Raw genomic sequence first — 23,270 nt, forward strand, 5'->3', positions numbered from 1 at the left:
GTTGTTTTTGCTCGGAACAATTAAAGATGTTCTTGAAAAACATCGGTTTAATGTTTAATTAGGGTTTTCATTAAACACCGGGACATGCTAAGACTCTGTCCAGAAAGGATGAAGCATCCGGTAAAGTGAATGCCTATTTGGCGACTGACGTCAAGCTAAATAAGCTATGACGGGATGCGGTTCGGTGTAATGTATTTCATGTCATGATATCATGGCTCCAAAACACAAAATGGTACATGCCTTATATAATCGTACACCTGATATGCGACGCACCAGTCCTCTGATAACTGTTGGAACAATATCGGTTACCAGCTGCGCTACGCCGCACTGCAGCGACATTTCGTTGTATAAGTATATGATGACTAAACCATCTCCCTTTCGTGTATGTGCCTTCTGTCCTAACAGTGTATTGGTACTGATATTTCTGACGGGTAACGACTACTTTACGAGATATTTAAACCGAAATTGTAGCCCAAATATGGGACGAAACACGGCTATGGCAAATCAGGAGTAGGAATGTAAGATGAACGCTCAGCGTGAACATTTATATTAATTAATTTAGTCACAAACCTCAAACATTCATTGCGGTACGCTTAGCGAACACGGTGGTGACCAGTGTGACCACAGAACTATATGGGTGGATAGTTAAAGGGACTATCCCACCTTCTAAAATGTTGTTAAAACCAGTTAAATTGTGCCCGACTTTATAGATTGGATGACCAGGAACACGGCTCTGGCATTTATTTTTCATTAAACATCCTAGGCTTCCCATATTCCAAACACAAACTTTCAAATATGTGACGTCACAGCCCAAAATTACCTCCTTCCCCAGGCCACATTACTGTCATAAAGCTGATTCTTTTTACTCTGTAGGCACCACAACAAAGTTCAGACCAAGTTTTAAGCGATTTTTCAACGAACAAACCCATTTAAATCAGAATGACTAAACGAGGTGACGTCACACTAACGGTCGCTCCATGTTGAAGATAGGGCCTTGTACAAGGCCCATTTTCAAATGAAGGAAACGAATTTCTTCAACACCAAGAGGCCGTGGGGGCTGCAACCTAGATAGATAGTGGTTTCTGAACCTCGCCGCAAACTTGGCTATCTCAACTCAAACCCCTTAGCACGTGCTCGGCGATCGGTGGTACGAGTAACCATCATATACCAATTTTCTTTTGGCGCGACTCGGTCTCGACTCCTTTCACGCCCTCTGTCGATCAGCGTCCTGCATGGGGTCAGTGCCGTGATTTCTTGCTGAAAGACGAGACGGACTGATGAAAGGAGGAGACAATGGGTTTGGAGGGAAGATAATGTAATAGTGGGGGAGTGGGGAGGAGGTGGGGAAAGATGGTCCCTCTGTGATGGTTTGTCAGCAAAGGGAAGGGTGCAGTTCGTGGGGCGCCGCCGCCTGTAGTCACTTCCACGTCAGTGCAATGTCTGGCCGGCCGCTAGGTGTCACTGGGTGTTTCATATGAGTCATGGGTTCACACAATGCCGCCGCCGAGTACGTACGGGCGTTTGCGGCGCCGATGTGTGTATGGCTGTGGGCCTCGCCGTTCTAATGAATCTTACAGTCTCATCCGATCCAGTAAGGTGCCATTAGCACGTGCTCGGCGATCGATGGTACGAGTAACCATCATATACCAATTTTCTTTTGGCGCGACTCGGTCTCGTCTCCTTTCACGCCCTCTGTCGATCAGCGTCCTGCATGGGGTCAGTGCCGTGATTTCTTGCTGAAAGACGCCAAAGAAATTGCCAAATGTATGGGAAAATTAGGCCGTAGAGGTCGCGATCGCCATTCGCCGGGACACCACGCAGGTACCCGGCCGGGGTGAGCGGCGGGTACCTCGGCTGACCGCGGAGGCCGGCGGAGGGAGGTAGGCGGGGAAAGACTACCTCGGCCACCGACACTACCGAGGAGCGCGCGGCGGGCGCACGAAGTGCGGTGGCACTGACAGTGGGCAGTTTCAGGCCACGGGGAGGAGGGGGCTGGCAGGAGGTGGAGGGGATGGTGCCGAAATTAAGGAAACCGACCGTTCCGGTGGGGAGGCAGCGACGTCGAGGGGTGAGGGATAATGACGTCCGAGACCGCTTGTGGCCGCGCAGTGATGCGATGGCGGAGCTAGAGGAGCACTCGGAGCTGCCGGCGGTGGTTTGGCTGGCCCAGTCGGTGGTGTCCGGGCTGCTGCTGCAGCTTCGAGCGTGGCGGCCGCGAGACGGCTGTCGGGAACGCTGTGACGAGCCGAGTAGACCCAGCTCGGGGAGCGGTATCGCGCGTGGTGCAGATGGGGCAGGCACGGGCGAGGCAGACTGTTGACACGCCACACGGCGGCGGCCGGTCGGTGCATCATCGTTCGTTCTGCGCGGGCCGGTGCGGGCGCCGCGGCGGCTCTGAAGGTTAGTCGGTAATCCTGTTTCGGCGTGGAGAGAAGGAATGGCGGCTGATTCCACCGCCGCTGCCGCAGCGGCACGGGGACCTGTAAGTCGCCCCTGACGTTAGTCGAATGAATAGGTGACTCATCGGGTAGTTGGTGCTGGGGGGAGGCTAGCCCAGTTCTGCGGTCCACTTAGTCCAGCAGAACCCCCGGCGGCAACCGGCTGGTGGGCTCGAGAAAGTGGACCGTTTGACGATCTGGTGAGTGTGGGCTCCAGCAGGTTAGTAAGGGAGACGTGACAGACAGCGGATAGGTATGGTATGGTCAGCGGACCGGTGACAGTGGGCGCTGCTCCATATCCAGCCAGCGTGCCGCGGAATGGGTACGGTCAGAGGACCGGTGAATGCCAGACCCAGCGGGCAGAGGAGGGCGCTTCCAGTCAGCGGGCCGTGGAAGTGGGACGGTCAGTGGACCGGTGAGTGTCACTGCCAGCGGGCAGAGGAGTTCGCTTCCAGCCAGCGGGCAGAGGAGTTCGCTTCCAGCCAGCGGGCCAGGAAGTGGGACGGTCAGCGGACCGTTGAGTGTCACTGCCAGCGGGCAAAGGAGGGCACTTCCAGCCAGCATGCCATGGAAGTGGGACGGTCAGCGGACCGTTGAGTGTCACTGCCAGCGGGCAGAGGAGAGCGCTTCCAGCCAGCGGGCCGTGGAAGTGGGACGGTCAGCGGACCGTTGAGTGTCACTGCCAGCGGGCAGAGGAGGGCGCTTTCAGCCAGCGGGCCGTGGAAGTGGGACGGTCAGCGGACCGGTGAGTGTCACAGCCAGCGGGCAGAGGACGCATCCAGCCAGCGGGCCGTGGAAGTGGGACGGTCAGCGGACCGTTGAGTGTCACTGCCAGCGGGCAGAGGAGGGCACTTCCAGCCAGCGGGCCGTGGAAGTGGGACGGTCAGCGGACCGTTGAGTGTCACTGCCAGCGGGCAGAGGAGGGCGCTTCCAGCCAGCGGGCCGTGGAAGTGGGACGGTCAGCGGACCGTTGAGTGTCACTGCCAGCGGGCAGAGGAGAGCGCTTCCAGCCAGCGGGCCGTGGAAGTGGGACGGTCAGCAGATCGTTGAGTGTCAGGAGAGCGCTTCCAGCCAGCGGGCCGTGGAAGTGGGACGGTCAGCAGATCGTTGAGTGTCACTGCCAGCGGGCAGAGGAGGGCACCTCCAGCCAGCGGGCCGTGGAAGTGGGACGGTCAGCGGACCGTTGAGTGTCACTGCCAGCGAGCAGAGGAGAGCGCTTCCACCCAGCGGGCCGTGAAAGTGGGACGGTCAGCGGACCGGTGAGTGTCACAGCCAGCGGGCAGAGGTCGCATCCAGCCAGCGGGCCGTGGAAGTGGGACGGTCAGCGGACCGTTGAGTGTCACTGCCAGCGGGCAGAGGAAGGCGCTTCCAGCCAGCGGGCCGTGGAAGTGGGACGGTCAGCGGACCGTTGAGTGTCACTGCCAGCGGGCAGAGGAGGGCACTTCCAGCCAGCGGGCCGTGGAAGTGGGACGGTCAGCGGACCGTTGAGTGTCACTGCCAGCGGGCAGAGGAGGGCGCTTCCAGCCAGCGGGCCGTGGAAGTGGGACGGTCAGCGGACCGTTGAGTGTCACTGCCAGCGGGCAGAGGAGGACACTTCCAGCCAGCGGGCCGTGGAAGTGGGACGGTCAGGGGACCGGTGAGTGTCACTGCCAGCGGGCAGAGGTCGCATCCAGCCAGCGGGCCGGGGAAGTGGGACGGTCAGCGTACCGTCGAGTGTCACCGCCAGCGGGCAGAGGAGGGTACACTCGGGGGCAGATCGATGTTCCGCCACTCCCCACCCATCGGGCTCCCATGGCTCAGCACTGGCTGCACTGCCAGTGTTGCCTGCCCTCAGCACTGCTCAGAGCTGCCTGCCAGTGCCAGTGCTGCCAGTGCTGCCACTGGCAGCAGCCAGTGCTGAGCCATGGGAGCCCGATGGGTAGGGAGTGATGGAACATCAATCTGCCCCCGAGTGTACTTCCAGTCAACGGGCCGTGGAAGTGCGACGGCCAGCGGACCGGTGAGTGTCAATGTGTATGGACTTGGTGCCGGCTGGCGCACACGGTGGCCGATCGCGACCGGCCGGTGAGCCGCGCCGGTCAGTCGGTGCCGGGGCCGAATACAGGCTGCGTCGATGGACAAGTCTCTCAGTACCTTACACTACCTTACATTGCCGCACGGCCGCTGCCGGACATGAGGTGTGCATCCTTGCCCGAAGTCTCCAGAGCCAAGCAAATTTTCACAGCGGTGCTGACATCACGGGATCCAATGCTGTCCTGAGTGAAGCGTCTTGTCCAAAAGGGTGGTTGGCCACTCAGCACGGACTCGGAACTGTCTGCATTTGCTGGTAAACGGCTGGAATTGTCCGTATGCTGCGTCGTGCTCATGTGGGGCACCGAGTCGTTATTCCGAGTAGGGCACGTAAAGCGATCTTGGCCGAGCTCCACGTGGCGCAACCTGGGGTACGTCGCATGAAGGCTCTAGCAAGAGGCGGCGTCTGGTAGTCGTTCATGGACAAGGTCATCGAGCGTGTCGGGAGCCTGTGTCGGGCGTGCCAGGAGAGCAGGCCAGCACCTGATCGCGCTGCCCTCCGCATGTGGCCCTGGCCGGATCGCGGCTCTGACGTCACGGCTGCGTGCGGTGGACGGTTCGCTGTGGCCAGTCCCGACCGGCCACAGCGATCGCTGTGTGCGGTGACGGAAGGCTGACGTAGGGACGCAGTGGGCGGAGCTTGGAGGTTGTGTGCGGTCCGACCGCACACAGGGCCCGTGAACAGCCCTCCGGTGTAGGTGTGACGATCAGTGGACATGCCCGTGGCGGCAATGCAGCATGCAGACATTCTTGCACCCACAGAGTGGCATACGGCCAGCAGTGACCTGACTCCAGTCCAGATGGCCCGCTGCAGACCCGGTGCAAGACGACCCCCGATCAGCTGCGGACCTGCGGTCCGGGTGCAAGGCCAAAGGTCGCTACGCCACGGTCACGGTCAGCTGACGTCACGGCGAGTGAGTCACCCAGGCCGCCTCACGGCGCAGATGACGGTTACGTAATGACACGCCCGCGCCTGCGCCACTGGCGGCCACGTGGCTACCAGCAGTTGCTGTCGCTGCCGCCGCGGCGCCACTAGCGCTGGAGGTGTCCACACCTACCGCTGACGTCACGATCACGCGATCGCTGGACAGAGGTCACACGATTGCTGATCGGTCCCGCCAAGATGGCGTCAGGGTGGCTTGGCCTTGGGTGCACAGAGACATTAGGTCATGCACGTGGACAGGTCTATGAACACAACAAGATGCGAGGCTAGCAGTCTGGTGGCAGCATAAGTCGTAACTCCCTGGAATGCGGCACGATCATAACTGCTTATACGGTCGGTGATACTGTCGGCCGTTGGAGAGCTCTGGCCTGAACAATAATGGCCGACGCGCAGCCCTGTCCTAGGGCCAGTCGGTAGGGCGGCGGAAATGCAGGATACGACCCACCTTATTTGCGCCTAGTGGCAATCTGCAATCGTCGGCAGGCAGCACAAAGATGGTCCCTCTGTGATGGTTTGTCAGCAAAGGGAAGGGTGCAGTTCGTGGGGCGCCGCCGCCTGTAGTCACTTCCACGTCAGTGCAATGTCTGGCCGGCCGCTAGGTGTCACTGGGTGTTTCATATGAGTCATGGGTTCACACAATGCCGCCGCCGAGTACGTACGGGCGTTTGCGGCGCCGATGTGTGTATGGCTGTGGGCCTCGCCGTTCTAATGAATCTTACAGTCTCATCCGATCCAGTAAGGTGCCAATGTTAAAGGTGGGATAGTCCCTTTAATGGATTGGCTCTGCAGGCCGTTCTCCGGTGGGCCGGCGGTGGTCCGGTGAGGTGTGGCCGCGCAGCACAATAAACTTTGCTGGCGTGATAAACAGTCTCGTCTTTCCTTAAGCCTACGCCACGGGTGAAACTGGGGTATTTGTAGCGGTATCCCAAAACAACTTCATCACTTAGCGCGCTTCCAAGTGAAAAACGTCTAAAACGCAGCGCAATTAAACGCGACAAACTTGTCTCTAGTTGCGTCATTCGCCTGCTGCTAGTCCGGTTCGACCTATGAAAAACCTGGTCACGCCTACACGACAATGCTCCCAGCCTATTTGCTGATTAGTCCGTGGCGCTGGCCGATGGTCAGTCAGTTCTCCCGAGCGGGTGTTTCGTCACCGTTTGTGTCTGGTTTAGTGGAGGCGCGTGTCTGTAGCGTCACGTCGCGGACGTCACGGCTGATGGGTGCCGTCACGGCTGATGGGTGCCGTCACGGCTGATGGGATCGTCACGCCCCTACTCGTGTCCCGAGTTTGTTGGGACTCTGGCACACCGTGTAGGGCTGTAGCCCATTGATCCTGGCGCAACAGTTAGCCAAGTCGCCGTGGAGACGTACCCGAGTACAAAGGACAGTGCCGACCAGCCGGCCGCGCTGCCAACTGAGCAGGTTTTCTGGCGGATCAGAGCAATAAAGTCTGTTTTTACTCATTGTGAATCCGGACAACTGCCAATAATATGGGAGACGTTATGCTCTTGTTTATCATCTTGAAGAAGCTCACAGATGCCGGCTATGTTATGCATTTGATTTTTTTTACGATAAGACAGATAAGTTATCGCTGGGGAACGTTATCGTCTTGCAATATTTTGTTGCAGTGTTAAGTTGTGTCGCGATATTACCGACAGAGCTGTCTTGGCGGAAAGCAGATAAATGTCATCGTTATGTCAAAGCGCTTACCAGACTGGTGCATTATTTGTTGCGCGTTTCATCGCATAACCGCAGCACGTAGTGATGGATTTGATATTGATTGCGGTTTTGTAGCTTCCTCCACAGTCCATATTCTGTTAGCATGTATTCATTTTCCGTGATAAGACATGAAATGGTGTCCCTGTAACACCTCTTTGATGCTGACGACAAGTAATGAAGTTGATAACGACAGCTCGCCGCAGACAGCGCGACATTATCAATTCATGCTCGCTGGTCTTTAAGCGTTCTACCACCACCATCATGTATTTGACAATCAGCCGCCGGCTGCCATTTGCCGCCATTACGCTGTATCCATCCTGACCCTTACGGCCCTGACCGCTCGTCCCGCGCTGTGAACGCTCCCGGCTCACTGCCACCCGTCTGGCTAGCCGGGATATGGGCCATTGCCGGTCTCCCATCTGCATTGGAGCGATCGGCAGCCGCGCTGGGCGCCGCAGCCGAACTGCGCCCTTGATCGGATCGAGCCGACAAACGCGGCCGGTTGCGGTGTCACGGTGCCGTCAGGTGACGCCTGCAGTGTTATGGTATATCGCCCCGTGTCGCTCTGACGCTGGCTGGGCCGTTGGACCGGGGTCGAACGGTCGCCACGATATGCATGGAAATGTCGCGGGATAGAGCGGCTATTGGGATGGCTGGTTAACTGTTCGGTGGTGGCCGGTTTGTGTCGCCGGCTCATGAGGTAACTATTGTGTGATGGTTGGCGGGTCGGACGGCAGGACGCGACCCCGACAGCCGGAAACGGCTCCTCGCGGGCCGTATGAAGCCCAACGAGCCAAGTTGTGAGAGGGGCGCGCTGTTACTGCCACCTCCGGAGCGTCGCTGACGCGGTGAGGGGCGCTCCGGAGTCGCGTTACGCTCCCCGATGGCCAGTGACAGCGCCAGAGGCCTGATGGTGCGGGAATATGCACGACTTTGTTTCAAAGATGACCGGCGGCGGCGCCTCAGAATGGCCCGATGGTCAATTCGGCGCCGGCGCCAGGTGCTGAAACATTTCGGCGCGGCAGAAATGATGAACTCGTCTGAACTTTGTGCTCAGGGAACCGATGTCTGCGAGTTCCGGGAAAGAAACTCACACAGCCATTTGACGTTGTCAAGAGCACACATTTGTGATCAGGGCTCAAGGGAAATCAACGTTTCAGGATTACTTCAGAACTCTCCCTGCCAGTCATATTACATTAATTTCAATTGTCCTGAAATGTCGCCAGGATACGTGATAGTTTGCATGACATTATCGTTCCTTTTGTAACGTGTCCGTGGTGGCTAAATCGATAATCCTTCCCACTGTTTCGATTACCTAGCCATTATCGGCAATGATTTATACTGAATACTATTTCCAATCCCTCATTAGATGATGAGCAATTTGTTTTAGAAATGCCTTTTCATTGCGCTATCATTCAGCCAATGATAGATTGTTTGTTGTATCACAGTGTATCACTCTGTTGTATCACAACAGAGAGGGCAATGCAATATGTCCGTGTGTGAAATACGGTATTTTATAGGCGACGTGCGTGTAAATCATGCTTTCATTTGTTGTTTTTATTCAATCGCGTGAACGGTAACATTGGCTAATGAAGAGCGGGCGCGTGCTTCAGACGGTTAGTGTGCCGCTTTATTGAACCACGTGACAAAAAGCGTGTTATTTTGCATTCTCGCTCATCAAACTACCGTAGTTTGTGTGTTGTTTACAAACGCGAAAGTTCGTACGCTGCTTCACAATGAACGCGAAGTTATGGTTTTAGTTTTGACCCAAAAATAGCGTCATTGTACGCCGCTTACTGTTCTGTTTTCCCTGACTTCAATGGGAGGAAGCAGCCGGTTTAGTGTACATCTCGTGTCAGACTGTAATGCTTTTCCCGGGTCCTTATATGCAGCGTGCTTGTTGAGCTGACCAGCCGTTGCCTGACCTACCTGACTGATTAAACCTTGACAGGACTGACCTCTGACCTGAGTTGACCTGACCTAACCGGACCCCTGACATCTGAACGGACTTCTGATCTGACCTGATCTGACATAACCGAACCCCTGACCTGACCTGACGGCCCGCTCTGTCTTCAGGTGGCCATGGACACTCCGACGCGTCCGGCGCTGCTGCTGGAGGCCGATGCGGAGGACCGGCGGCGACAGAAGCAGGAGCAGCAGCTGCTGGAACCGCCGCCGCCCGCTGCTGCAGCTGCCAGCTCCCCGGCCGCGGGTGGGAGGCCCGTGGATGAGCGCCGGCTCTCGCGCGGGGGACGGATCCCCGTCCGTACTGGTCAGACCCCACCGGCGCCGGCCGGGGGAGCGGCCAGCCCGGCCACGAGCCGCACTAAGGTGAGGAGAGGGAGCGAGGGGAGGGAGGGAGGGAGGGAGGGAGGAAGGGAGAAGGAGCATGGTGGGGAAGGGGCCGGGGACGGGGAGTGGCGCGTGCGTGGTGCTTGAGTAGACAGGGGAGGAAATGAGAACGGAATACTGAAAATCGCTACTTCAGAGCGAAAGTGAACAAGAGGGGAACAAATATTTTGAAGGCACTTTGCATCGTAACCACTTCAAAATGTTCTTTTTTTGGTGAAATATTTGAGTTCAGTTTTTTTTTTTTAAAGGAAATGTTTGTTCGCAAACATAGTATGTGGCGATCAATTATTCAATCAGCAATCGGAGTAAAACCAACTTTACTGAGCTGCGTTATGACTGTGTACGCTCCGGGGTGTGCTCAACTTTTTCCCGCCAGCACGCCGCCCCAATCCCCGATCAATAGCCTGCTCCCATCTGTTCTTTGGAGCAGTCTCTAGGCGTGGAACATCGTTGTTTGCTTTGGGTTGTGTCGGGTTTCCTCGCGACTTTTCTCCCAGTTGAGACAATACCTGCTACAGCCCGATGACAACTCGGTACTCGGGACTTTGCCGGCTTGGGAACAATCTTTTTATGAGTTAAAATCATTCGATTTACTGGGCAAGGTCCCAGCTCAGCTCTGACTGAAATAGCTCACAGCTGATTTAGGTCCTGCGGGTGGCTGTCTCCGGGTAAAGCTGGGATAAAAGCTGTCAGTCGCGTACAGTGTATGTAATCAGTCACCAGCCGATATGGCCGGTATATGCAGACTTCTTGCCTTCGTTCAGATAAATGTCAAGCTTGTCAGCTCCCTAGTTCCAGAAGGCAGTAATACGAGCGACAATCAGCTCAGGTGGTGAATAGAATGTATTAATGTTTTACCGGTTTGAGTTGCATTGCTTTGCGTCGCCGTTTCCGATGGTATATGGAACTCGGTGCTTGTCGGGGCTTTTGCAAAGATTCCGAAGGCATTCCCACCGGCTCGCGGCTGGCACTGAACGTACAACTGGAATTGATGGACGGACGTGCTCTGAACGCCCTATGCTGATCGCAAAACTCTCTGGAAAGTCTGCTTCCAACGGCGCCGGGCCCACCGGCTGCACTTTGTGGTTCTGAGCGCCGATAATTCAGAGTTCCGTTCAGCTGAATGGTGCCGGCTTTGAGGCTGATGTGTCCAGTATAGAAATTGTGTTCATATGCTACGGGGGTTTCCCGAGGATAGGTTGATATATCCGACCATTTGGAAGCCTGTGACAGTGGTGCATATAAAGGAATCAACAAGTTGTGCGTTCAGGCATCACTGTCCATCAGTGCTGGATTATGTGTTTATGCAATATGCATCCATGAATTGACATGACTGGCCAGGACTCCCTAGTTATTTCTGTGTCCGGGACCTGTCTTTGTTCTCTGTCCCCGGTGATCAGCTTGGCCTATTGTGACGACAGCACCCGTGGGCTGGTATATCCGGTTGTCCCTTGTGATGTTCGACCCATTTCGTCCCCCCAGGACACTGTTGTCGCGGACAGCGGCGTCCACCGCAGCGTCGGTAAAGTGCCGCTCAACTATCGGCCACCGGCCTCTGACATACCGTGCCGCGGCCTATTGATACCCGTAACCGCTGTAATGTCCCGCTTTGAACGGGCCTCCGAGCCATTAAGCCCGGCAAACTGCTCATTGCTCCTGCAGTGGACGGTCTTCAGGCATTCTTGATCTATGCAAATGTTCGTTGGGTACATTGCGGAGTCGTTAGGTGGCCTACATTACAGTTTGCTACCGTGGTCGCGGTAGTGTAGCAATGGCCCACTTGGACAGCTTTGGGTGGGATAGGCACAGGCACACGGGCGATTGTAGTGAGGTGGTAGGTACCAGCGCTACCTTGAGTACCTATCACGTGCGCTGTTAGTGCTGCAATGGAATCGCCTCGGACACGGATGGAAGTTGTCGTATGAACGTTTCATGAGTGGCGTTCCATTTCAAATGCTGTTTGACATTGACCTTTGCTGTCAAGTTGAACGGACATGCACTTAGCTAGGGCTTAGTTTTAAAATATTTACTTTATAGCAGTTACAATACTCCTGTGTTCTGTGCCTCTTTTAATCAATTGAACCTTGATGTTGTAATTCATTTTATTAACTAATTTATCAGTGTTGGTAATGCATGCATCGAATTTATGATATGAAAAAGCAGATGTTTATTACCTTTGATTTCTGAGTTTGTAGAGCTGATCTGTGTCCTACTGGAGCGAAAAATATACGTAGCATCTTTTCAAATCAATTTTTTAATGATAAATGTTAACGGCGCTTATTTGTTCAGCTATCGTCCCAGGAGGGAAGATAAGACAGCCTTGTAGCCGACATCAATCTAGACTGAGCAAAATGCGCTCCTAACATCGGCTAATGCTAGACCAAAGAAAGGCGATCGATTTTACCTTGGATATGCATGAAACATTAACCATTTTCATTGCTTGCTGTTTAGTGACAGACAGGGTCATAGAAAATTCATCTTGAAACTTTTATGTATCTAGCTCAATCGATCAAAGGCTTACGAAGTCAAGTAATGAAATATGTATGACCGGAACTCTACCTCATCAAATGAACTATCCTCACTGATACTTTTTGGGCTCACTCTGGTCTCACTGACCCGCCTAATGTGAAGGGTCGTTTGCTGCTGACCGAAATTGGCATGTAACTTATTGGGACGTTGGATGTGACGGTAAAGGCGTGATGACCTGACCCGGCTGTATCTACCCGGCCTCCTCTGAACGTAAGAGTTTTGATTACCTTATCCGCTTTCTTTCCAGCTGGATCACTGCTTCTCCTGAAATAGTATATTTCAGCGTATTTTCGGAGCAGCTGCCCTCAAATAGCTTACCTTTACTCGTTTAGAAGGTGGTGTTTTATGTCCAAATGACGCAGCTGGCCTAATGCGGGTGATAAATTTAGGGAGAAAATCGGTAGCGTTATCGTTAATTTCTTTCATTGAGTGCGATAGCGAACGTTCTTTATAGGGTTTCCTTATAATCGCTGGCAGTATAAATGTCCAGCTAGTGCCAGAAAGGCCATTTGGGCTAGTTATAGCTCTCATTGCCCGCCTTGTGGGTGGTCCTTTTTCGATAATTTATTATTTCAACCGCAGTTCGCTGGTGCCTGTCTTGAGCCACCAGCCTCTTGTGTGTTTCTGCCAAGTTCTTGGACGTTTGTGGAAAATATGGCGTGTCGAATTTCCCTCGAGCCTTTCCAGACATGTATGAAAACACTCTCCGTCGTTCCACTTGGGCATAATTGGGGCTTGAGCCCGCTGCCGACTCCCGTGCCGCCCGCGTGTGGTGTTTGCTCGCTGGTCATTGTGCTCCAACCTCCACCGATGGGATGTGTTCCGACAACTCCCAGTGATCCCCGGCGGACAATCTGCCGTCAATGTCACTGACAAATCCCTGCCGCCTATGTCAGTGACAAATCCCTGCGGCGTCCATAAACACAGATCCACGTCGGATTGGCTCTGGCTCTGGCGGCCACCGCATGTCGACACGACAGTCCAGGAACGCGCAATACGCACTGTCAATTTTCTTCTCCCCGTCCGCTGACAGGGACTGTCACTGCCATACAGTCATTATCCCACCACCGCCATCATCCATCGCCATCGTAATCGTGCAACCATCTTCATCGTCAACGTTCGCCCTGCCCCGCCATCGCCATTTTTATCACCGTACAGCCCACCGCTAAAGTAATGTAGGGTTTTACCAATCTCAACGATTGGCTTTGACTGGCGATTGTTTAATGTGAAGTGATCGAAAAGAAGATGTCAATAGCTAAAGTTGCAGCTGCAAGGGTGACGATACATATAAGCTACATTAAAAGTTTCATTGTAGTCTGGCTAATCGTTCCTAAGCTTCAGAAGCAGAACATACCCATGACTGAAACCCCACATTACTTCTGCTGTGGACTGTACCACCGCCTTTGCCATCGCCACCGTCCCACCAGCTTTATTGTCATCGTCCCACGACCGCCACCACATCACTGCCACTATTTCGCCTTCCCTTCGTCCCAGTAGCGCCGTGTCTAATGTGTTTATTATCGCTGTAGTGTTCTACCTTACGGTCGCACCCACTCGATCCCACCTGTGACCGCCCGCCGCGAGGACGGTGACGTTCTAAAGCGACGCTCGCCAGGACAAACTGTAACAAGGGGGCCGGGGATAGAGATGAACCGGAAAGGGGCAGAGAAGGGATGGTAAGGTGTGGACGAAAGCCTAGCTGGGAAAATCGGATGATGTGGGAGGAGAAAGAGAGCGGGGTCGAATGGGTTAAAGCAGAGCGCAAGGATATACCAGGGCTTGGCGATAGGTCTGTATGAGCTTGCCTGGAGACAGTGCATTTCCCATAGCTGACAGCCGCCTGGCGTCAGTGCAGTTCCCAGATCTGTCAACTGCCTGGTGACCGTGCCCTGATCTGACAGCCTGTAGCGTCGCCGCTGTCTGCCGCCTGTCACCCGCAGTAGTCTTCCAGACGCCGGCCACAGACAGTAATTGCAATTGGTTTATGTGCGGTGACTGGCGCCCGGACGGATGACCAATGTCGGACAGTGTCCGCCGCCCCCCCCCCCCCCCGCCGCCGCCGCCGCCCGGACCACCGCCGCTACCAGCCGTACTCCCTGTAATGCGATTAGGCGGCGCGAAGTGAGCGGCGGGACCGTCAGATGCGGCGGGCTGAGCCGAGATGACCCGACGGGGCCGGACCGCTGGGTGTGTCAGACGCCGCGCGGACACCCCGACCTAATGCTGTTTATCTGCGTGTGAGCGCGTTTACGGCCGTCACCCGGCCTGTTGATGCTTATGAAGACAAAATTAGCGCAGATGGGGTGAGAGCAAATCCTTGTTGGTTGTGAGAGGATGACAGGTGTTTATTTGAGTTATGAATTATGACGAGCTGGGGGTACTCGCGGTTAGCTTTTGAATTCCCAGCAGTGTTGACGTTCCACTTTCTAACCCTTCTTTTTCTGTCAAAGCTGCATTAGCATGTTAGCTGCAAGTTATGGCCTACTTTGCGACTTTTTGCTGTCGGCTCAAGTTTGAGTTCAAAGGTACTTGCAACCTGCTCAAAATGTCGCCCTATTTCTTCCCGTGCTGTTTTGAGAGCTCCTCCAGCAAGCTATCTTTGGCGGCGTCCGTGCCTTGTGCCCTGTGGCTGGCCTCGTTTAACGAGTGGGACTGACCCGACTTGTCCAGTTGATCACGTACCAGCACGTCCGGTCGGCGGACAGACAGTCACGGCAGTGGCCTCGCTGAACATACCGCCATACCATACTGAAAACACTTGCCGGGTGCAGGCGGGCATTTGACTGGTCTCTCGGGACACCCCGTCGCTAAGCTGGATGGTGGTGTCAGGTTTGTTATCACGCGGCACCCCGCGGGAGCATTGGGTGTTATATCTTTAAACAGGTCGTCTATATCACCAACAGGACACCGCAACTGAGGAATAGTTAATGCTAAAAGTTAATGACGGCGGTCGGAGTGCCTCCTGGCTCCTGTTCTTGGCTTGCTCCCATTACGCCGCGCGGCGAAGCGGTGCTGTGCTCGCTCAGCTTGATGCAATGCGGCACAGTATACCAACTCAGGCACTGACCACTACTGCCATCTAGCGACTGGCGGCCGGCCGCCTGGTTCGCCACGCGAGCGATTGCTGGGCCTGACGATGATCTGATGAAGAAAATGAGCTAACTTATGGGCATAAACATGATCTCCACCTACCGTAATAGTGACCGCTGACGAATGTCCAGTGCCAGGTGTCCCAGAGTCCAGTGACTAGTATCCACCGCCAGTGTCCGTTCAGTGACCAGTGACCGGCGCCCAGTGACCGCCACCCAGTGACCGCCACCCAGTGACCAGTGACCGGCGCCCAGTGACCGCCACCCAGTGACCAGTGTCCGGCGCCCAGTGACCTCTCCGCGGCGCCATTATGCTGATGACGCGGCTGTTATCGGCGCGGCGGCCGGACGCTGCTCCGTTGCGTGTCGGCGGTGATTAGCCGCCCGTCCTGTCCGTCCCCGGGGAGGGCACCGCGGGCCGTCTGTTTACCTCAGCGGGTTAACCCACTCTGGCTGTCCCGGGCCGGGACTGACCGCGCCACGCCGCCGGGCAGAGAGAGATGGAGATGAGGTGGGGTCGAGCAGTGCCGGCCCGTCCGCCGCGCCTGATTGCCACCGCGTCGTGCGCGACGTGACCCGTCGACGGGCCGTGACCGCCCAGCGTCATTGAGCGGTCCCGGCGGCGTGCCTGAAGCGGTGACCCGTCCGGCGCTGTCCGACTTGTGAAGAAAGCTGCTTACGGGGGGAGGCCAGCGGCTGTGGACTGCCCCGGGGCGCGGGGCGTGCCCGCGGTACCGACTGATACAGCTGGATTACACGGATCCACAGGCTGTCGGGCAGGGTATGGGTGGCGTGACTGACTCTAGGGAGCACGAAGACTATTTTTACCGTTGTTCCGTGAATATTTTACGAGCGGGAGGCTTCGTCCGACGGTTCGCAGTTGGTCACGCGCGCCGCTCAATGCTGGTGGATAATTGTGCGCGATGTCTCCAACGGTTGACGCCATTGAGCCGGCTGAATTTTATTGGTGGCACTTCGTTCGGCTGACTGTTCGATTGTTATTGCAGCTCGAATGGTGATAGGAGGCTTGATGGATGGTTCTGTATTTGTACTGCTTCCTGCCTCTTGAACGAAAAGCACTCAAATTGAGTGGTCTCCAGGGTAATAAATGTACTCAAATTGTCTCGCGTTTCAGCGAGTAGTATTCATGAATGGTAGTACTCAATTTTCTCGTTATTGGAATGTGTAGGTGGTTATCGTTCAAAGGTATCGGGACATTCTAAATGTCGGGCATTGACGAAATGATTACCCGGCTAATGGATTAAGGACTCCCTCATATTATGTCGAAAATTACGACATAAATTGGTTATTGCGGGCATTGGTTGTCTGTTCGTCGCATTATACAACCTCCTATCACAAACATGCAACCATGAGGCCGGACATCATTAGTCACCCGTGCGGCACCAGGATCATCGCGACGAACCCCGGCGTAAACGTGTCGTACACCCACTGCTCCCCTCCCCCCCCCCCCCCAGCCATCACGGGCGACCCACGGGGAATGTATGTCCGTGGCCAGCGCCATTATCCGTACTTGTGTTCGGCTAATACCTGTCCTGCGAGCTCCACAGGTCGGATGACGTCATTGTGACGTCACAGTCATGTGTCGTGAGCCCTGTTCGGGCAGCGCATCCTATTGCAAAATTTTGCACCACGCATGCGCAGTTGGGGTCTCTCGGGTGCCAAGCTCCGCCCTTCGGCGTATGACGTCACACGTGTGACGTAGGCTCGCGCAAAATCTTTCAGTTTTGCGGAAGAAGAAAATAGTAGCTGCAGGAGGCGAAAGTGGCGCGGATTAAAGTTTACCCTCATATATTTCTTATTGTAAGTGGTTAGTATGGTGTTATTTTGGTATCATTATCTTTCTTTTCAGTGGCACATTGCTATTAACCACATTTGAACGCATTTTACTCAGTAATTGAACGAGACACACCAGTCCATCCGCGCCACGGTTCGCCGCGTGTCGCGTGGCCCTCCGCGTTTGCGGGCCGGCGGAGAGGGGGCGGAGCATGGGCGGAGCCAGGCGGCTGACATCATCGCATGTGTGACTTCACACTCAGCAAAATATTTTGCGCGGACCCGAACAGGGCTGTGGTGTGTTTGATACACCGGGGTGAACCGAGTGACTGCGTGGGTGGTATGATGTTTTCTGCCAAGACTGGGGTGGTGTTTCACCGGTGATAGCAGCACGCTGCTATTCTGCTGACGTCACACTTGTGGGAGTGTGGGAGCAATGGGTTTGTTGATGTTTCCATGGAAACCCAATTTGACACGTGTAATAGCAGCGTGCTGCTATCACCGGTGAAACACCACCCGGAGCACTCTGTGTATACCCCGGGGCGGCCCGGTGGGATATTTTCTGCCGGTGCTGAGACGCTCTATGTCTGCCCCGCCCGGTGTGAGGTGTGCCGATGCTGGGTCGCTCTATGGCTACCCCGCCCGGTGTGTTGGTGTGACCGAGTGGCTGACCAGTCCGGTATTGTGACCAGCCGTGGGACTCTGGTCAGCCCCGCGCCGGCCTGAGAGCGACCGCCGCCGGTGCTCCCTTTGTGGTGGGGTGATTGAAGGGCCGCCAAGGGAGGGTGACACCGCCGGATGGGTGGCTGGAGGGTTCGGTGGCTGGGTGGGTGAACCACCGAGGCTGGTGTCAGCCGGTCCTGTTCATCAGCGGTAGTTGTCAGCTTCCAGAGACGGAGTTTGAGGATGCTGCTGGGTGGTTGATGAAGTTTGTTGATTTCTGCCTCTTTTTCTGAAGTGTGCCGTACCCTTTTCCCTTATATAAATCATGTTAACGGTATTGTGAACCACACTGCTAGTTTTATACCAGCTTGAGAGTAAACAGGATTTCAGTTCGAGTGCGCGTCGCCAAACCGGCGAGCCACTTACGCTACGCTCCGGCTCCGGTCGGCCAGCGGGGGGCCGAGCCGACCGGAGCCCGGTTCTGAATTCGGCCAGGCCACTGCACTGGCCCGGCGAACTCAGCTCCTGTTATGCGGCTCTGTCTGGTGGCCTGTATTGACCGCTGTCCGGGGGGGGGGCAGGGGGGGGGGGGCTGATCGGTGGGCGGCTACTGCCGACTGTATTTGTGTTTGGGGACCGTGCTGTCAGTCAAAGCCGATGACAGCCCGCCGATGTTCCGGGGCTGGTCGACGAGTTACGGACACACACAAACACACAGGCGGCCACACACACACGCACACAAATACACAGCCGTGGTGCAGGCGGGAGGAGGTCGCCGGCGTATTTGTCCACCTTCCCTACACACACAGTCAGAGTTGTTTTGCACAGGGGAACGGTCAGTGGACGGACGTAGCGCGCTTCTATGGCCGTAAATGTCCCGTCGGCCTCTGAATGCGAACGGTCCAGTCGTCCACAGGACAGATCAATGAATGGAGACTGTGTGGACTGGCGACTAATGGTAATGTTTGATCAATGCAGGCCAGTGCAGGTGCTACCGAATAACTAATGGAACGATGAAATAATGAAATGTGATGTGGGTGTTTCAATGGGATGAGGGCGTCGGCCGATCATTGCTGTTGGCACCTCGTCGCCTCACATTTTATTAGATGCTGGGCTGCTTTTGTGTTGCTGCCTGTCGAAGCTGTCAGTGTTGGACCTTTGTTCGCCTTTGACGTTGAATATTGAGTATTGGAATATGTCAAAGCTGGTTTGTTCCTTGATGCTGATCGGCTTCATTTCCATCTTTCATGATCTACCTTCAGTCATCATTTCTTGACTCGAATGTGATCAAAGGTAAATATTTACTTATGGCCTTGCTTGTTTTTGCTCAATTTGACATGTTTCGTGCTCCTTGTCCTGCCCTGCTGCATTGGGTGCCGACTTCATGTCGTTTTTCGTAATTGCTTTACTCTAGCAGGATGTTTTTATGGGTGGTACAACACCATACACCCTTTGGCGCACTGTCAAACACCTTTGTCGTCACCTTTCCAATGTGACGTGTCTGGAAGGTTGGACGCGTCCCCCGGCTACCAGCGTCTGGTTCGGGTCGGAACAAAGGCACTCTGTCCGACAATGGCGGCTAGCCGCGCGGGCCGCCTTATCCCATTATGTCATTACACAGACTGAAGGCGTCGTCCGGTCGGTGGCCAAGTGGCGGCCGTCCGGAGGTGAGCGCCGCTGCGGCCCTTTGGCGCCGAGCGGCCCGGTGTCGGCCGGCCCGAGCCACTCGCCATCGATCCTGTCTGCCGGCACTACCTGGCCGCACTCTCTGGAGGGCCATCGGACCTCTGGTGTGCCCCGCCCCGGCCCGCAGCGGCTGCAACGCGCGCCCAGCTCGCGCCAAACAACGCCGCCAAATGGCGCGCGCCGGCCTCCCGCCACTTTTGCCACGCGCAGCCGATGATTACGTCTGGAAAATAGTTGGCCGGGCTCATCCATAATTCATTTTGCACTTGGCCCAGCCGGCCGCCTTGTGCGCCGTAAATAAATTTGGTAGAGGATTGTGGCGAACTGCGAAAAATATCGCTGCTTGTTATTCAGCGCGTCTAAAACAAGATAGAGCTGACGAAAAAGACGCAGATAACTGAAGAAATGAAACGGCCGTCATATTTGGGCTACGCTTGGCATAACGGACGGTAATGAAACATCCGTGATTGATCTGCTGGGTAATGCTTAGTGTTCACCTTTGCCAATACAAATGGGCTATTATTTCCCGACTAACTAGTCTTTTTGTGTGTTTGCCTGCGTGTGTTTACATGCCTGTTCGCCTTTGCATCTTTATTCGATAATAACGTCTCTTCTCAGTCCACTCACAATCTTCGCTGCCCATTTTCATTCGCGATTCTCCATTCCGAGGCGCCTCTCGGCCGATCTGCTCGCCTGTGATCCGCCCTGTTATAGGCGCGTCCTCACGGACCGCTCGGCCGGCTCCGTCCGCTGGCCACCGACCGGTGACGTGACCGCGTCCAGTGCCGACCCGGACAGGCTCGAGGGTCACTGGTGGCGTGTCCATAATCACCGAAATCGCCGGGTCGGCCGTGCCGGGCACGCGTGACGGGTGGGTCGCGCCCCGCCCGCGCCCCCGCCCCGGCCCCCGCTCCCGCTCTGGTCAGCGCTGCCACCCCTGCTGGAAGACGGAGGCGCTGGTGGGAGGGGAATGTTGCCACGATGGGTCCTGGATGGCGGCCGATTTGGTTGGCGATGGTCGGAGAGCAAGTTGGATAATTAGTGCTGGTTGATTTTGGATGATGGGGACAAGCGATGCGCTCTGGGGTTGGCAGTAGTCAGGAGGCGCTTTGGATGATCACCGATGGGTCCGTGATTTCGTAATCCGTATGCAGTGCTGGAGCCCTCCGATACCTGGTATCGATCGCACCTGGTGCCTACTGCTCCCCGGTGAACCGTTACTGAGGTGAGCCTATCGGAGACCGTGCATGCCTGCAGTCCATCAGTGCGGCGCGGTGTGGACACCGTGCTGTATTCTGGGAACGGAAACAGGCGTCAGTGATAAACCTCTGCTAAGCCGGTGTCGACATCGGCAACTCAATGTCGTTAGAAATGACAGGATTCAATTTTAAAACATATGGCGGTAGCTCACTGGCCGGACAAGGGATCCCCAAAGCCTCTCAGAATTGACCAACTCCTTCCGCGTGCTTTGAAGACGGCTCGACTCGAGCCTCTTTGAAGTACAAATGGCGAAAGGCCAGCACTTATATTTGCTGGAACCTCACTGGTCAAAGGTCTGCGGATCATGATAAGTTTATGCGCTGTCAAAACTTGTCAAACTGACCGAAATCTGGGAAGGGATATTGTACTTTAACTGAGTCTTCAGGTGCTCGAATCGCACTTTGCTTTCCTTGCTCCTAACTCATTTCCTGAAGCTGACCCTTGTCGGAATCTTGTTTCTTCCGTTATGTTCTCATCTACTGCAGTTTTGGCCGTTGAAAAGAGTGCCTTCCTCGGAAGCTACGTTAAAGGAAGGGACTATCCCACCTTCAAAAAAGTCCCGTTTAGGATTCGGAAATGTTACTCATGATATTGTGACGAATTCTGCAAGTTTTTACGCGTTTTCATCGTATACTTTTTTAGATATTGCGACTTTTATATTTCATCGTGACGTCATTTAGATCGGATCTGTGACGTAGTGAAGGATCTACTTCATGTCAGTGTGGGGGAAATTTGGCAGCAAATATAGGTATTTGCTTTCAAATATGACTCGGCTCATACAATAACAAAAGTGTCTCTGATTGGCTTATTCGTAAATCAAGTGATACTTCACTTGAACAGGCGTTCAAAAGGCAAATGACGTCATCAGATTACCGTTAATGGTTAAGAGATTGGGCCTTGCGCAGGGCTCATTTTCAAATGAAGGGAACGAATTTCTTCAACACCACGAGGCCGCGGGGGTTGCAACCAAGATAGAAAGTGGTTTCTGGACCTCGCCGCAAACTTGGCTATCTCAACTCAAACCTAATGTAAAGGTGGGATAGTCCCTTTAAAGGGACACTCCCACCTTAACATTAGTTTTGAGTTGAGATAGCCAAATTGGTGGCCATTGCCTGCAAATACCGGTTTGGGCACTCACAACATCGACAAATGCTTTAATTCGGAGATATGGAATTTCAAACTTGCAGTTTTTGGATTCTAAGGGGCTAGTGCATTGGTATGCCCCCTTAGAATTTGTGACGTCAGCGGAGATCTAACGATTTTTAAATCTTTTACTAAAACGTTTGGTAGCACGCGGTGGTATATGCTGCTTTGCGCGCAACAAATGCCGCACTTTCAAATAAAGTCGCTAGGAACAGCGGAGATCCCAAAAAGTAAACAAAAGTAAAAGTCTAACATCTTGAAAACCGGTGAATATTTTTCGATTAAATTTGGTAGATATTCGTTTTCGCTCTTTCTGAACCGAGCGACATCACTTTCGTGCCAATTCATTAACTTTTTTTGAAGGTGGGAGGGTCCCTTTAACTGAAATAGGAGTCACGATTGTGGATACTATCTGAGATGGAGTTAAGGCTCGACTGTGACTAGGGTCCTTGTTCTCTAGTTGACTGGGCAGTGGGCGTCTCTGTCAGTCCCCGGACCGACAGCGGGTGGTGGTCATTGCCCCTGGTGACAGCCTGTCCCGCGCCGGACTCGGCGTCTTGGCGACTGCCGATATCCCAGTAACTAACTTGATCAGCGGCTGATGCAACTCGTGCGTCAGAATGTCGATTTTCCGACCCACCACTGGGCCCGACCCCCGCCTTGCATTCACCTATCGGGCGGCGGTTCCCGGTAGCTTTTACCGGCGGGCGGCTCCTCGTGCGGGGCTCTGTTGCCGGTAGCGGTCCTGTCGCTCGGGCAGTACATTTGTCAAGGCTTCGACGAGTGTCGCGCCGGCAGCCGAAGAGGCGTGACTCGAGTACTCGCCCGTTCTGCGGCAACAGGCTCCAGCGCGGCGCGACAGTTGCCAGTCATCATAGATTAAGCGACTGAGCCTGTGGGGTGCATAGTGAATGCGACCGGTATTGACCTGACCTGATGGTTGTGGACGGACGACAGCGGTGGCCACTGCGCCGCGGTTTGGTGTAGACAAAGACACTCAGGAGGGCATAAAGCGGCTTTTTTGTTTTAGGGTGAACGTTGCTCTTTTTGTTTTCTTGCAGGATAGCGTGGTGGTGCCGAATTCACCTGGATGGTTTTCTAGTCATTTACGACGCTCCTGTTCATCGGATACACAGGTTGTTTGTGGCCAGGGCCTCGTTTCATTAAAGGAATTACTTACGGCGTTCCGTCAATTATGCCAGATTTGGCGTATTTGATGCCAATTCGGTTTCATAAAGCCGGAGACCGGAGTAACTCACGCCATCGAAAGTACGGAGCTTCATTTACGGCAAATGCTCGATTCCGGACCAATTGATGCCATTTGGGTTTCATAAAACGACGTAATTAACGCCAAATATTTTATCAAGCTCTTGATATCAGTGGTGTAAACTACGCACAAAAATGTTGCGTGATTTTGAATAAATGTGAAGATTCGAAGCTAGTTTTTAATATATTGTATAATGTTGAGCCCGGTGAGGAAGAAAGAACAGCCAAAATGAGAAAAAGAAACTGCAAATCTTCTGTACCAGTCGCTTTTTGTGGCCACTATCGGAATTTTGTTTATTCGTCGCGCCGCGCCACTTT

At 54.5% G+C, this 23,270-nt stretch overlaps 1 protein-coding gene across 9 annotated transcripts in view; it reads left to right on the plus strand.

Moving 5' to 3' along the window:
- Window positions 1-23,270, plus strand: part of LOC122388830 (serine/threonine-protein phosphatase 4 regulatory subunit 4-like) — a 98,291-nt gene that overhangs the window by 44,233 nt on the left and 30,788 nt on the right. For all 9 annotated transcript variants that reach the window (XM_043380264.1, XM_043380272.1, XM_043380265.1 and 6 more), the window contains one exon: window positions 9,247-9,501. In XM_043380264.1, coding sequence (XP_043236199.1) covers window positions 9,247-9,501 — 255 coding nt within the window. The remainder of the gene's footprint in view (window positions 1-9,246; window positions 9,502-23,270) is intronic.

The sequence above is a fragment of the Amphibalanus amphitrite genome, unplaced genomic scaffold, assembly GCF_019059575.1.
Source record: "Amphibalanus amphitrite isolate SeventyFive unplaced genomic scaffold, NRLGWU_Aamphi_draft 000336F_arrow, whole genome shotgun sequence".
NCBI lineage: Eukaryota > Metazoa > Arthropoda > Thecostraca > Balanomorpha > Balanidae > Amphibalanus > Amphibalanus amphitrite.